We start from the raw sequence: 15,984 nt of genomic DNA on the forward strand, positions 1-15,984 counted from the left end.
CACTTCTGGGTAACATGAGGTTAATTTATATCACCAAAGCATATACCTCATTACCTTGGCATCATCATTTACAAATACAAGTAGAACAGCGGTGGCTCCTCTGCAATGGCGGAGAGTCGCCACACTGGCTCAGAGCCAGCAGATGAAAAATAAAAGAATACTTTATTATTGTTTTATTTTTCAGCTGCTGGCTGAGCCAGCGTGTGTAAGGAGGGACGAGGTCAGGCCATGGGAGGGAGGAGGAATGGAGTGGTATGTGCACTTGTAGGTGCGCATGTCGGTTCGGTTGGCCGCCTTAGGCCGGGCAAACAGACATGCGCAGTTGGGTTTCTACAGCCCAGCTGTATTGCACAGCCAGGCTGGAGAAAGAGCACAGACTCCCTGTGCCTCAGTGAGAGTTAAACCAGCCCGCTCAGGCCAACCCCAGTGCTGCTCTTATACTTGGTAAAAGCATGAGAGCAGCACGGGCATTGCACAGGGAGACTCTGATGCTGTCACAGTGTCTGCTGAGACCAGGAAGCAGAGGAAGACTGAGGCGCGAGACTGCCAGCAGCTTCAGGTAAGTCTTATTTTTTATTATTATTAAACCCCCACTCTCCTCCTCCTGCACTCCCCCCTGCACCCCTCCACCCGCCTCACCACTTTTTGTTTGTGTCGACTGCCACTGAAGTAGAATAACCCGATGTATATGGACAAAATGTGTGCATATAGGCATTTAGAAATTGTTCAGTGAACCCCAGCTTTGGAGAAAATGTCTGACTTTCTACAATAGTTATCTATTTGCTTGCAAAAATAAATGTAACAAATTCCTACTTGCTGGTTTCCTGCTAGGACAAAAATCTACATGCATAAATCTAACACAAATGTGCATTTGCCCATGCAACTTTGTTATTTGTTTTTTGAGTTTAAAAATATTCTTTTGGTAGAGAAACCTCTTACCCTACAACTCCGTAAATTAAATATGGGGTTGTTCCCCAACCATTCTCATCCCAGAAATCAACCCCTCACTTTCAGCTGGCCTGTATTTTATAACCCTCTTTCTTCTACAATGTCCTTTGCCAATATTCTGTGGCTAGATAACATGGATTGTGCAAGGTTTTTCTGCCTGTGCAGAACTGAGCATGGGTAGTGTTGCACTTGGGTGCACTGGATTAGGCGCATCTAATACTTCTCAATTGCTAATTCATGACAACACATTTTGCCAATGTGACACGTTCTAAAAATGTTGACTTTTTATGTGCGTAATAGTAACAAGACACACAATTCAGCACTTTCTATGAATTAAGCACAGAAAAATATGCAATTCAGAATTATGGATGCATATGTATTAAATGTGTATACATTATATAATCAATCGGCTCTCTCACTGCAGACACACAATCCCTCTAAAGCTGCCTTGCTTAATTAGTAAACAGTCAAATCAAACAACTTCACAAACTTTGAATGATCTTGAAATGCCAAAACAATGAAGCTCAGTGGCAACTGTATTTTTCAGCTGCATTTAAAATGGTAGAACAAAAATTCATTACAGTAGTAATGATTCTAACTTGGATGGTGCATTAAATGATATATGCCAAATAATACTTAGTGAAAAGAGAAGCAATCTGTTCTATCAGTTCTGCCTTGCCCACCCATGATCATGACAATCATTTATCATCATAGAATCAAAGTAAACGCTTCAGCATAGCAACATATATAATGCAGACTTATTGTCTTTATCAAAAAATCACCAATATTTATGATCAAATGTAAATTTTATTAATTCATACATTAGTGCAATGATTGTCATAAAAAAAATAAAGTTTCATTAAAAAAATTAAAGTATCTTTGATTCTTTCTTTTACAATTTTTCAGCCTACAAAATGCAGCCATGAAAACAACTACAATGTGGCTCTTCACTCTAGCTGAAGAGCACAGTGCTCTAGATAGAAGTGATTTAAAAAATATGGCTCTCCTGGGGTCATGGATTTAATGACCCTGGAGACCTAGTTTTTTTTTATGTTGCTGGATGCTGCTGCACTTCCAGCAGCCCCCCACAATATAACAAAAATGCTTGGTGGTGAGGGGCACCACCAGTATCTACAAAAGCCCACCCAAGACATTATGGCACGCTCCTTCCTCGGAGCAGTGAATATTAAATGAGCAGCATTAATGTGCTTTTCATTCCTTTTTTGGGTGTCCACGCGCTCACTCTGGATATCCACATTTTTAATTTTCTTTGGGAGCGATGGGGGAGTCTCAAAGCCCCTGAGACCCTGCTGGCTCACTGCAAGTGGTCCCATTCACAGGGCCTTGCCAGGAGTCAGCAATAGTTTATTGCATTTTTTAAAAAAATCGTAATTAACCCACCGGGGTACCCCACACATTTATTATGATGGGGTTGTGGGGGAGCCCGAGGGCAACTGCAGCTCCACTAGCTCCTTGAAAGAGTACACTTTCACAGGGCTGCAAAGGAGCACACAATTTTTTTATTTTGAATTCTGAGGTGCTTTGGTGCCCAAGCAGAGGACCACATAGCATGTCTGGCCCATACTGGTATCAGTGGGGGAGGCCCATGGCCCCTGCAGTCCCGCCACCTCCCATTCCTACACCCATCCAGGGTGCTAACAGGCGCCAGCATTGCTCCACCCCACAGGAGAAGCTTTTCTTTTGCTCCTGCCGGGCAGTAGCAATTGTACGTTTCTTACTTATGTGCTCCCACCCGGCATGAGGAGACTACTCTTGCGGGCAGGAAAACCATGGTGCCCCACACCGTCAGGGAACCTGACAACGGAGATGGTCATCCCCTCCCCTTTCCTCAATTATTTGTTCTGGGATTTGGTCGCCGGGGCCTGAAGGAGACTCAGGAAGGGGGGTTGCCTGCCCCCTCCCCATTAACTATATATATCTGCCCCATTGGATCGGGTACAGGGGCCTCAAGGAGGTTTGAGGAAGGGGTCAGTGAACCCCCCTCCCTTTCATTTACTATCAGCCCCTGGGGGATAGATACCCTTAGGGGTGAGAAGCCGTGCTTTATAAGTACGTTTTGATTAATTGATTGATGGGGTCCACTGGGCCTCTAAGTGTCTTGGGAGGGGAGCTGCATGCCCTGTCCCCTTTATTTAATATTTTGTCCACAGTAAAATTAAAGAAAAATAATTTTTGGTTCCCGGAGGTCCCTCTAACCCCACCCACCAGGCCTTGGATGAAAGGGTATTCCTACCCTGTCCCTATATGTTTTTTAAATATTTTTGGGGAGGACAGGGAACTTAGTTCTTGAGACCTAAAATGGCTGCCGCCCCATCTTTGTTGATGTGGTGGCAGTAAATCAAAACTACTACCAAATCACAAAAATACTTGCTTTCTGCACCAAGATTTGCTTTCTGCAATATTTGGTGTAATTCCATTCAGCAGTTTTTGCAGCAACACTGTTCAATTGTCTTAGGGAAAGCGAATGGGGGAAACATGTTTTGAGACCCCAAAACCCTTTTTTCTTGGACCCCCCATTGATGGATTAGACCAAAACTTTCCAGGAAGGAGTTTAGGAGGATGAGACTTCTTTAGAAAAAAGGTTTGTAAAGATTTTTCAATCAGTGGCAAAGTTATAAGCAAAAACCAGTTATAAGCAAACCAAAAAATGCTTTTCCTCTGGAAATATAGACATAACTATAAATACCCAGTGGCAGCCACCACTGAGTAATACATAAATATAATTAAAAAATGTGACATGACTTTGGCCTCACTGTTTCACACCACCATCTCTCAGTAAGACACTTTATTCTATCTAATGCCACCTATCAGCTCTATTTGGCTTTTGATAGAACCATGTTTGCCGGATACATGTGGGCTCTATATCTGAACTATGAACTCTTCATTACATGCTGACTGGGTGTAAAACTTTCTGAACTGAGGAAGCAAAGGTTTTGTATAATGTATAAGTACAAAAAACAGTAGTCAATGTGGCGCATTCCTGAGGCCCATTGTTGCAAGCCTCCATTTAAGACACTGTCCCGATTTTAGATAAGTAAATGTCCCCATCTGTAATTATGTTGTTTCGTGCCTCTGCTGTTATTTCGATTTATTTCCTCTTGAAACGAGTGCACAGAGAATGATTTTATACATCTCAAACTATACAAATAAGTAATACTCTCATTAATAAACTCTGTGGGCTAATCTTCGACCTGTTTTAAATGAAAAAAACTGTAAACCAAGTAGTACCAATAAGCTCATACATGGGTTTTCAACATCACATTCCGAAGTATTGTAATATTTACTCACACGAGCTAACAAGATTTATGTAAAACCGAAAAAATATGCCTCTAAAGTCAAGAGATATGAGAATCGCTTTATATAACTACTTACTAAATAAACAAACACAATGAGAACGGCAGGGACTTTTATGTGTTTGGGCTGGCGATTTCGGTAACACCGCATTTTCAAGGGCACCTTACAATAATGTGCTCCTCAGACTCTTATCTGACACTACACCTGCCACGTGCGCAATAAACATTCTTGACAATGAGCAGCTCCCTGTCCGAGAAAATATGAGCTATAGCCTGCGAGAAAGGAATGATATGCAAGGAAAGTGATACTCTTTCCTCATTGGTCAAAAGGTTCAGCTTACACCTAGCGTTTAGGATGCCAAACCGGAAGGCCTCCTTCAGGTTACCGCATAATGGCGCAGTATTACCATATGAGATGAGTGAAATTGTCTGATAAAAATAAAAACGGAAATTCGCCAAGTCTGACAGTTTGTATCAGTAGAACTTACCGACACTTGAATTTAAGTCCCCGTTCTCTGAATCCGTGCCATGCTGGTTATTACTGCCATGATAGCTGGTCATAGCTTCTAATTTGATTTTTTTCACCTTCATTGCTTCGGCTATGGCCGCATTAGTGGCAGCTGCCGCCGCCGCAGCTGCTGCTGTCAAGCCTGTGAAAGACAGAAGTAAAACTGAATTTAACAGAAAGTACAGTCTGACTCAATTAATCACGAAAGGACTCAAGAAGGAGGATTTGCTCCTCGTAAGAAGCTGCCATAAATGGTGTTACAATGACCGTCTTCCATATTACTTTTAAAACTAATCCGTTTCATAGTTACAACATTGTAAAAAAAAATTGAACGAGATGTGAGCACATGTTCTAGAGTGCATCCTTCCAGAATTTTCTTCGCATCCATTAGCGCTATAAAGAAACATGCCATCCTCACCCACCACTGCAGCATTCAGTTTCTTATCCGTTGATGAAGGAAAATAGGACCAGCTTGTCATGAACCATGTTCTTTGTTAGTTGCAAAAATGTTCTCTGCAGCAGGTGCGTAAACTACTTAGATATCTTACCACTTGGTACCTTAATTTATCCCGTGCAGAGCAAAGCAGTGCTATTGTGGCAACAAGTTGATTTGGTGATCAAAAAAGTATGAGGCCATAGGGTGAGAGGTTTACATTTTACAATAAATTCACCAGCTGCGTTATAGAATTATGTGAAAGGGAGTGTTTCATATATATCAAAACCTATGAACGAGGTTGTCTTATATAGTGCACCCACATTTTATGAAGTAAACATAAGTAATAAAAGCATGTCATACACTTTATGATGCCAGAACAGTGACTTATAAGACTTATTTGAGCCATGTTTTACATTTATATAGCATTTCAATCTCTTATTCCAGTTGGTTCTTCAATGTGTCAGACGCTATAGAGGAAAAGTAACTTCCAGTTTCCCTGTCCGAACCTGCAAATGATACTGAAAAGGCAAATTACCTACAAGAGCACTTGATACAACTTTGTAGGGTCCTGCTGGAAACGTTCTAGTGTCTCAGCAGGCACCCGCTTCACCAGCCAATCACGTGAGGGCTGGCCACACTCACACCCCAAACCCATCCAACACAGGCATCACGAGTGACGTGGACCTGCTAATAAAAGGGCCTGAGTGCACATGCTCATGGCCAGTTAAACAAACATACTCCCTGTGTCTGTGTACATTCATTTCAGTAGCATGTGGGCCTTGGGCCCACAACTCAACACAGCTTCAGCATTTGTTCAACAAAAAAGCAAAGCATTAAATCAAGTTTGGTTTGAGGCTTAAAGGATGAATTCCATATCTTGGGTCAGTTAAGTGAAAACATTACTATCACATTAATTGCACCCTCCTCAGTGAATGCCAGTGTTATTTTAAATGTTCTCCAGCAACATGGTTAATTCTAGCACTAACAGTAATTAAATGTAGATATTCTAATAAAATGTAAATCATTTTGAAAAACCAAATCCTCAGATGAAATATAAAATATACCTTCCACATTAGAAACACGTTTATAATTAATTTATAGAAAAAGTGCATCAGCGGGCTTGAACTTCCCAAAGAGGCTTTGGGTGTACTTAAAATTGTGTTGCACGTTCGGGCCACTGATTTTATTTCCCTATGTATTTTATATATAGTATGGCTTGTAATTATATTCTAGATCATGGGCACTCACAAACTTTCTCTCGGGGGCCAAATTTACAGTGTGGTTTGTGGCCGAGGGCCGCACCAGTGGGGGCGGGGTCAGAGGGGGAGGGGCGGGGTTAAAGCAAAAACAAATTGTGACCATGAGGTTGAATACAGGTCCCTGCAGCAGACGCCTTCGTCCACTGAGCCACCAGACCCGGCATACACACATCTCTCTCTCTCTCTCTCTCTCTCTCTCTCTCTCTCCCCCTCCCTCCCTCCCCCTCCCTCTCTCCCTGTCTCTCTCCCCCTCCCTCCCCCTCCCTCTCTCCTTGTCTCCCTCCCTCTGTCTCCCTCCTCCCTCCTTCCGTCTCCCTCCTCCCTCCTCCCTCTCCATCCTCCCTCCTTCCATCTCCCTCCTCCCTCCCTCCGTCTCCCTCCTCCCTCCCTCCGTCTCCCTCCCTCCATCTCCCTCCCTCCTCCTCCCTCCGTCTCCCTCCCTCTGTCTCCCTCCCTTCTCCCTCCCTCCCTCCGTCTCCCTCCCTCCCTCCCTCGGTCTCCCTCCCTCCCTCTTCCCTCCCTCCGTCTCCCTCCCTCCTGTCTCCCTCCTCCCTCCCTCCGTCTCCCTCCTCCCTCCCTCCATGTCTCCCTCCGTGTCTCCCCCACTGTCTCCCCCTCCCCCTCTGTCTCCCCCTCCCCATCTGTCTCCCCCTCCCCCTCCCCCTCTGTCTCTTCCTCCCTCTGTCTCTCTCTCCCTCTCCCTCCCTCCCTCTCCCTCCCTCTCTCCCTCCCTCTCCCTCCCTCTCCCTCCCCCTCCCTCCCTCCCTCCTCCCTCCGTCTCCCTCCCTCCCTCCCTCCATCTCCCTCCTCCCTCCCTCCGTCTCCCTCCCTCCCTCCCTCCTCCCTCCCTCCATCTCCCTCCCTCCTCTCTCCCTCCCTCCTCTCTCCCTCCTCCCTCCCTCCGTCTCCCTCCTCCCTCCCTCCCTCCGTGTCTCCCTCATCCCTCCCTCCGTGTCTCCCCCTTCTTCGTCTGTCTCCCCCTCCCCCTCTGTCTCTCCCTCCCCCTCTGTCTCTCCCTCCTTCTGTCTCTCCCTCCCTCCCTCTCCCTCCCTCCCTCTCCGTCTCTCTCCCTCCCCCTCCCTGCGTCTCCCTCCCTCTCCCTCCATCTCCCTCCCTCCGTCTCCCTCCCTGTCTCCGTCTCCCTCCCTGTCTCCCTCCCTGTCTCCGTCTACTTCCCTGTCTCCGTCTCCCTCCCTGTCTCCATCTCCCTCCCTCCGTCTCCCTCCCTCCGTCTCCCTCCCTCCGTCTCCCTCCCTGTCTCCCTCTCCCTCCCTCTGTCTCCCTCCCTCCCTCCCTCTGTCATCCTCCGTCTCCCTCCCTGTCTCCCTCCCTCTCCCTCTGTCTCTGTCTGTCTCCCTCCCTCCCTCTGTCTCTCTCCCTCCCTCCCTCCCTCTCCCTCCCTCCGTCTCCCCCATCTCCCTCCCTCCGTCTCCCTCCATCTCCCTCCCTCCGTCTGTCTCCCTCCCTCTCTCTCCCCGTCTCTCTCCCCGTCTCTCTCCCCGTCTCTCTCCCTCTGTCTCTCTCCCTCTGTCTCTCTGCCTCTGTCTCTCTCCCTCTGTCTCCCTCTCCCTCTGTCTCCCTCTCCCTCTGTCTCCCTCTCCCTCCCTCCCTCTGTCACCCTCTCCCTCCCTTTGTCACCCTCCGTCTCCCTCCCTCTGTCTCCCTCCCCCTCCCTCTATGCCTCCCTCTCTCTCTCTGTCTCCCTTCCTCTCCCTCCCTCTGCCTCCCTCCCTCTGTCTCCATCCCTCTGTCTCCCCCAGACTGCGCCTCTCTGTCGCCCTCTGTCTGTCACCCTCTGTCAACCTCTGTCTCCCTCCCTCTTCTTCTGTCTCCCTCTCCCTCCCTCCGTCACCCTCTGTCATCTCACCCTGTGTGTGAGACAGCTTCCCAGCACGCACACACAGCCGCACTGAGACAGCTTCCCAGCGCGCACACACAGCCGCACCTTAGTACTTCACAGGTCTTTAAAAGACCATTTACATGTTAATAAAGCTTTGTTGTATTTCACCTCTTAGGCCCCTGCATCTCCACTTTGACAATCACTGGAATCCCCCGGCCCCCACAGAGCAGAGTCTCAGAGTCCGGGCTGCTGCAACCGGCAGTGTTTGCTAACACTATTTAATATATTTTTTTTAAACACAGGTGTGATGTCTGCAAGGTCCGCGGGCCGCCAAGGAAGGCTTGCCGGGCCGCTGGCGGCCCGCGGGCCGTACTATGAGTAACCGTGTTCTAGATCTTACCACAAAATAGATTTTAAAATGATTAATAGTAACATTAAAAATGTCTAATAACGTATATAGTTTGGTGCAAACCCCTTCTAAACGTGTTTTACATTAGCTTAGATATACGTATTTATATGTGTTCTTCAATTTACCTAGATGTCACTACTTATTTCAAAATGTATTTTTTTGTGCTGGGTGGCCTTTAGTACATTTGCTTTTCCAAAGGCCCAAGACTGGAGCATCTCATACAAAACTAGTATTTCCTCTCACTCTAGGCAGCAATGATTGATGTCCTCTTACGTGCAATACTGTCTACCATACAGATGCAAACAGAATGTGGGTATACACATTTTGTGAGCGGGTCACAGTGTTAACTTGATGGAGGTATTGACCAACTAAGACCCATACTGAGGCAGCCAGTTTACATTTATGAACTTGCTCGACAAAGTCACTTGTCAATGTCATTATCAAACCTGTTGAACTAGAAGCAAATGATTTGCAAAACAGTGCCAATAAATGTAAAGACACTCCTTTGTCTCACTTTTCTTGTCTATAGCGGTCATGTACATCAATGAAGTGAAACTGACAGAAGGAAGATCTCAATGCTTTGTCCCACCCTCTTGCAACTTTTGTTGGTTGCTTCAGATGACAGAAGCTAGAAATGACAAGACTCCTCAGATTCTTTTTGGGTAAAGTGATGGCTATAAGAAATCACTGCATGGAAACAGACAAACCAACTTGGAGTACTAAGCACTTTCTTTTCTTTTTGACCCTGAACAAAGTGAAACAAACATAGAAGAATTACCAAATGGCTTTGCTTTACATCATCATTTAGTATTTTCAACTGAAATTTGATAATTCTGCATGCTTGGTGCCCAAACTAGGACTTTAATCCAATGTAGTTGCCACGTCCTCGCTTTGCTTGTGGTAATATCATGTATTTTTGCACAGTGTAAAATGATTTCTTGAAATTATCAGGAGTTAGAAATTGGGTTGTAAGCTGACTGGGTCCTAGTCAAGCAGAAACCACAATCCTAGTCAGGGTAAGAAGCAGGAAAAAAACTAAATTAACCTGTGCACACACTCTGGTACCTTGGCACAGAGCAGTCAGGCTTAACTTAGAGGCAATATGTAAAGTATTTGTGCAACAGTTTCAACAGTAGAACAGTGAAAACACCACACAAAAAGATTCCGCACAAGGTTAGAAAAATAGAACCTAATTTAATAAATAAAACAAAACCAAAATGACAAAACTCCAATAAATAGAACTAGAGATATAATTTTTTAAAGAAGAAACTGTAAAATAGTGCTTAGAAGAAATAAGCACTTACTTAGGATATTTTATCATGCTGGAACATGGCAAAGTCAAATGTTTAGGCAAACCGTATTGGAGCAGAGGTCTGATTTAACCACCAGAGAGGTTCACTGAACAAAAGTACTTTGATCCCGGTTGTATCAACTTCAAAGATGCAGGCTGCAGCTGAAGCAATGTGTCGGTGTAGAGCCACGCTGTGAGGGCAATACGCCAGTCCTGACCAGCACAGCAGGGAAGATACACCAGCTCGGATGAGTGAAGAGCTGCTATGCGGAGATTCGGCATTGTCATCTGGGATGCCGTCAATGGAGAGGTGGAGACCTTGTGCAGTGGAGGTTCTGAAGGCAATACGTTGGGCCGATCCATGCAAAGAAGGCACTGTGTTGATTCTGGTCATGCAACAGGAGTAAATGCGCTGGTTCCGATCCACCCAACAGGAGCGATGCACTGGTTTCGGTCCACACAAAAGGTGTGATGCACCGGTTCAGAACCACGCAACAGCACCAATGTGCCAGTTTGGATGCATGGGTGTTACTGAAGCAAGCACCTTAGGCCTAACTTCCAAGGGTCCAGGACTGGGGTAGCATCACATGGCAGGGCAGACTCACAGAAGGCAGAGTGCAGGTTCAGAAGCAGGTAAGTTGGAAGTCTTCTATTTCCCTGAGGCTTCAGATCAGGAGGCTTGCCTGCAAGCCCAGCAAGGCAGGAGTCTAGCATGGCAGTAGTCCTGCAGAGTGGCAGTCCATCAGCAGCGCAGCAGTCCTTCTTCCTGACAGAGTCTTCCCAGGTGAAGAAGTTTACTGAAGTGGTGGTGTCAAAGAACCAGTACATATACCCAGTTGTGCCTTTGAAGTAGGGAAACTTTAAAGATAGGTCTTTGAAGTCCACAGAGGTATTCTCTTCCTGCCCTGCTCTAGAATCACCACAGACGAATATGCAGTCATTTGTGTGAGGACAGGATACCGCCTATGCAGGTGTGAGTGAGGCAGGATCCAGCTCCTTCCCCAATTCTGCTGGTATAGCAAATCAAGTCACACCTAAGCTCCTATTGTGTTTGGCTGTCTAGGTAGAATACAGAAAGCCCAGCTGTCACCCTCCCAAGACCTGTATCAGACACAGGCAGCAGGCACCAAATGGGTAAAGTAAGAAAATGACAACTTTCTAAAAGTGGCATTTTCAGAACTGCAAGTTAAAATCTGACTTCACCATAAGTTGTGATTTTAAATTGTTGTTCCTGAGACACCATACTTGGAAAGTGTATCTCTTCACAATTACACGCAAAACATGTAAAAAGGTACTCCAATATTAGCCCATGGGAGAGATAGGCCTTGCAGTAGTGAAAAACGAATTTGAGAGTTTTTCACTACCACAACAAGTAAAAGCTAAAAGAACATGTCCTGCCTTTTAAATACATTGCACCCTGCCCTCTGGGTTGCCCAGGGTTACTCTAAGGGTGGGTTATATATATAAAAAGGGAAGGTTTGGGACTGGCAAGAGGTTCATCTTGCCAGGTTGAAATGGCAGTGTAAACGGCACACACAGGCTTAACAACGGCAGGCCTGATCCATGGTTAGAGGGCCACTCAAGTGGGTGGCAAAACGAGTGTTCCAAGCCCACTAGTGGCATTTAATTTACAGGCCTTGGGTACATGTAGTGCATGGGAGTAGGGATTTATAAGTAAATTAAATATGACAATGGGGATGAGTCAATATTACGATGTTGAGGGGAGAGAGAACAAGCACTGGTTAGCAGTGGTAAAGTGGACAGAGTCCTAAAGCCAGCAAAAACGAGGTCAGAAAAAATGGAGGAGGTAGGCAAAAAAGTTGGAGGGAAGATCACCCTAGTGCTGTCAGGCCTAATATGGGGCAGTAAAATTTCCCAACATCCTGTTGATTTACCACTAAATTTAAGTGTGCACAAAAGCTAATACCAGTGGAAATCAGGTTTCTATGCAAAATTACTATTTGTGTTGATGACTAAGGGCCTGATTCAGAACTTGGCGGATGGGTTACTTCGTTGCAGCGATGACTGATATCCCGTCTGCCGAAATATAAAACCCATAGGATATAATGGGATTTATATTTAAGCGGACGGGATATTTATCACCATTGGGACGAAGTAACCCGTCCGCCGAATTCAAAATCAGGCTCCAAATGTGCACGTAACTGTGCAAGGGAATATTCATTCCTTATTAGAGGTACCAGATAATAAAATCCTTCCTAGCTAAAAATAAAAAGAACATTCTACAAAGCAAAATAATATTGGGAGTAAGTTTGTTTTCCATTTGAGCCTCTCATTGTATCTTTACCAACTACAGATGGTAGTGAAGAAACCAGTGACACCATAACATAAAATATGAAAAGCACGGCTGCAAGAAAAAGACAACTGTATTATCATATAATGAAATGAAGACTACAATGATAGAGTGAAATTATTGGGGAAAAACATAAAAAACGACGGGGCTGAAAGTGGATGCCATTGGTTTCACTGAAGAAAAAAAACAACTAGGAGGACATTAGACACATAGATCAAATGAGTCTTTCAATGTGCAGAAAATAACACAAGGTAACGTCACAGTGTAAGTGGGTGTGATAAATATAAAAATGGGAAAAAATGGCTGCAAGCAGAGTAATAAAAGGCATTACTTTACTGAAAGTCGAAAGGGAAAAAATTATTTGAATATGATAGATTAACAATAAATTATAGAAACACCTATCCGAAATCAAGTTGAAGATTTAATGTCAGTGAAGTGTCAAAATAGTGACTAGAATACACAACAACCATGAGGAGTACCCCACTCAAGAGCAAGCATTTTTAGCCCTTCGTCACATCCTGGAAAACTTGTGAAGTTATTCTGATAGCATAAAAGTAAAATGACGCATACGTTAAAACAGCTGAAATAGATAAGGCAGACACCTATTTCCAGGAGCGGAGGAAACAAAAAACCTGGACCCATTTTATATAATGCGGGCACTGGAATTATCGACAATTAACACAGTTGACACCCCCCAGCCCATCTTACTTTCTTGCAGTGCAAATGCTGGGAGAGTCAGGCTGTAGTACAGGTTCACTAAGTACTGTGCTGTAGAATGCTCACTGATGTCTGGTGCTCTGTGCAGCAACCTTATCAGTGTGTGCCTTTGCCAACACCTCCAGCATTTCAAGGGAGACTTTGCCTCTAGACGGGAAGGGGAATGGGCTCCTGATCGAAATTTCGCTATTCTTTTCTAACTTTCTTCAGAGGGATGAGGAAAAGAATTAGGATCGTCTGCCCCTATTCCCAAACCTGCTGGCAACAGTATAGAATTACTGCTAAAATGGAAAGAGAGAAAAATATTCACCAAATTGATGAAAATGGCCCTTAGCCAGGGGCGGCTCCTCCGTTATGGCAGATGAGCGTCGCCCCAATGCTGGAACCAGCAGACGCATGTAAAATAAAAATATAATAAAGCAATTAATAAAACTGCTTTATTATCATTTTATTTTACTCTGGAGTCTCAGCCGAGACTTTACGGTGGGACCATCAGCAGCAGGAGGAGTGTTGGGCTCGGGGCACTGCCAGTGCGCATGTCAGTTTGGCCAGCCGTTTTAGGACAGCCAAACTGACATGCGCACTTGGATATCTCCAGGCTGTTGCTTGGAGATTTCAGCCTGGGCTCAGGAGCCCAGGCTGGAGCATGAAACCAGCCTGCTCTGCCCAATCCCTGTGCTTCCCTCATGCTGGTTAATACCAGCATGAGAATAGCGTCTAGATTGGAGCAGGGGAGTCTGGGAGTCCATGTGAGCATCACCCCATTTAAAGAGGTGCCAAGGCGGCGGACATCCGGCTGCAGGTAAGTTTTGGTTTTATGTTTTTTTTGTCCCCATGCTGCCCCACAGATTTCCTCTGCTAGCATCCACCATTGTCCTTAGCACTTGCATTTTAAAATCGTAGCTGCTTTTGTCTGTTATTCTTATTAGGAACTCTCTATTGGTGGATGCATGTCAGAATTTCGACCATAGGAATATCTTGCTAGAAAAATATCAGAGCCAAAATATTGTGGAGTACATATTGATAACTATACAGTCACTATCATTAGCTCCATATCTATGAACTTTAACTGTAATGTAGCTATATAGTGTCAAGGTACTTATATGTAGAATTCAGAAAAGCAAACCTACGTAAATGTATAAGCTTGTCGATATTTTAGTCATCAGTATGTTTGAACCTGATCATTTTGTACTACTATATTTAAAGCTCAGTAATCTAGTACTCTACCCTATTGATGTGAGCAGCTTTAAAAATACATCATCCCTCTAATGTCACAGACATGCAATTTACAGAACACATGCACATCTATTAGCAATAGAAAGCTAATCTTTCCACAAGGAAGGAAATCGAACATGTGGCATTAATACGCAGTCCTGATTCCTAACCATCTGATAGGCAGATGGTCTAAATCTTATTCTGCAGCTGAAAGGATGGGGAACGCAATTTAAAACCTTGTTTGTATTCAATCTAGTATGAGAGCCATATTGCTATACACAATACATCACAGCATTGTTTAAACATGCTAGCTTGTTTCAATCGTAAATGTTTATGGTCTTGTTTGTCTTTTGGGATTTGTTTGGTTTTGAAATCAACTACATGGTTTTATGAAAGTCAGAAGAGATCATGAGAATGGATTACACATATACACAGCTAATTCAACAGCAGCCCAGCATGTGATTAAAACATCACTTATATAGTGGAAATTGGGGCACAACCTCCCAATCCACATTAACGCCACCTCCTCTCTTCTTAATAATAATAATAATAATACAGAAGCTTATAAAGTGCGACAGCTACCCCAAACAGGGGCGTCCCGGCGCTAAAACATCAGGCACTAGCAGCAAACAGAGAGGGAAGAAGAGCCACCTCAAGTGGGATTAGTCTGCCTTGAACAGTCAGGTCTTCAATGCCTTCCGGAAGCCAAGTTCTGTGTTAGCCTGACGAAGGAAGCCTGGCAGGGAGTTCCACAGTGTGGCTGCTCTAGCCGTGAAAGTTCTGCCCCCCAGTCACGATTTCCTAAAGTGGCAGGAATGTAGCAGGTTTTGGGAGTTTGAGCGCAGCGCGCGGGTCTGTTTGTAGGGGCCTAGTCTATATTCCAGATAGCTCGGACATCTTCCACTTAGAGCCCTGTATGCCAGGGTCATCGCCTTAAATACGATTCTCTTCTCTACTGGAAGCCAGTGGAGTTTCAGAAGGTGCGGAGAGACGTGGTCTCGAAAAGGCAAGCGACAGACCAGTCTCGCAACCGCATTCTGTACCATCTGGAGTCGATGAATCGCGTATTTGGGAAGACCAAGGTACAGGGCATTTGCGTAGTCCAGCCTCGAGGTGACTGTTGCATGGACTACTGTTTTACGGCAGTCTTCAGGTAAGCAGTGCAAAATTTTTCGTAGGTTTTTTAGTTTGCTGAAGCAAGTTGCTGAGACTTGCTGTATTTGAGCTAAGAAGGAGAGATCAGACTCCCATTTCACCCCTAAGTTCCGAATGCATTTGGCGGGGGCGGGAGGTGAACCCATTTCTTCCGGCCACCACAGCTCTGCATCAGGGACAACGCCCTGACCGAAGAACACCTTGGTCTTCTCCGCATTCAGTTTTAATTTGTTTGAATTCATCCATACCACGATGTCACGTAGGCAGCCCCTAAAATTCTTAAAGGCCTCTGCCGTTTGCTCTTTAAAAGAGAAAAACAGCTGGGTGTCGTCAGCATAAGAGATCGCTTTAACACCCCAATTGGCGATCAAAGAAAAGAGCGGAGCAAAGTAAAGATTGAAGAGTAGGGGGCTCAGGGCCGATCCCTGTGGGACGCCACACCATAGCTGTTTCGGAGCGGACTCATATGGCTTAAGGGCGACCCTTTGAGTGCGGCCACTCAAATAAGATGACAGCCAAGACAGAACCTTACCCCCAAGGCCTGCGGCCTGTAACCTCTGGATCAGTATGGAATGGTCCAC

At 45.1% G+C, this 15,984-nt stretch overlaps 1 protein-coding gene across 6 annotated transcripts in view; it reads right to left on the reverse strand.

Annotated features, from left to right (window-relative positions):
* The window catches only part of DACH1 (dachshund family transcription factor 1), a 572,648-nt gene that overhangs the window by 306,825 nt on the left and 249,839 nt on the right, over positions 1-15,984 (reverse strand). For all 6 annotated transcript variants that reach the window (XM_085621996.1, XM_085621993.1, XM_085621994.1 and 3 more), the window contains exon 3: positions 4,751-4,912. In XM_085621996.1, coding sequence (XP_085478122.1) covers positions 4,751-4,912 — 162 coding nt within the window. The remainder of the gene's footprint in view (positions 1-4,750; positions 4,913-15,984) is intronic.

Source organism: Triturus cristatus, chromosome 8 (genome assembly GCF_964204655.1).
Source record: "Triturus cristatus chromosome 8, aTriCri1.1, whole genome shotgun sequence".
Lineage (NCBI taxonomy): Eukaryota > Metazoa > Chordata > Amphibia > Caudata > Salamandridae > Triturus > Triturus cristatus.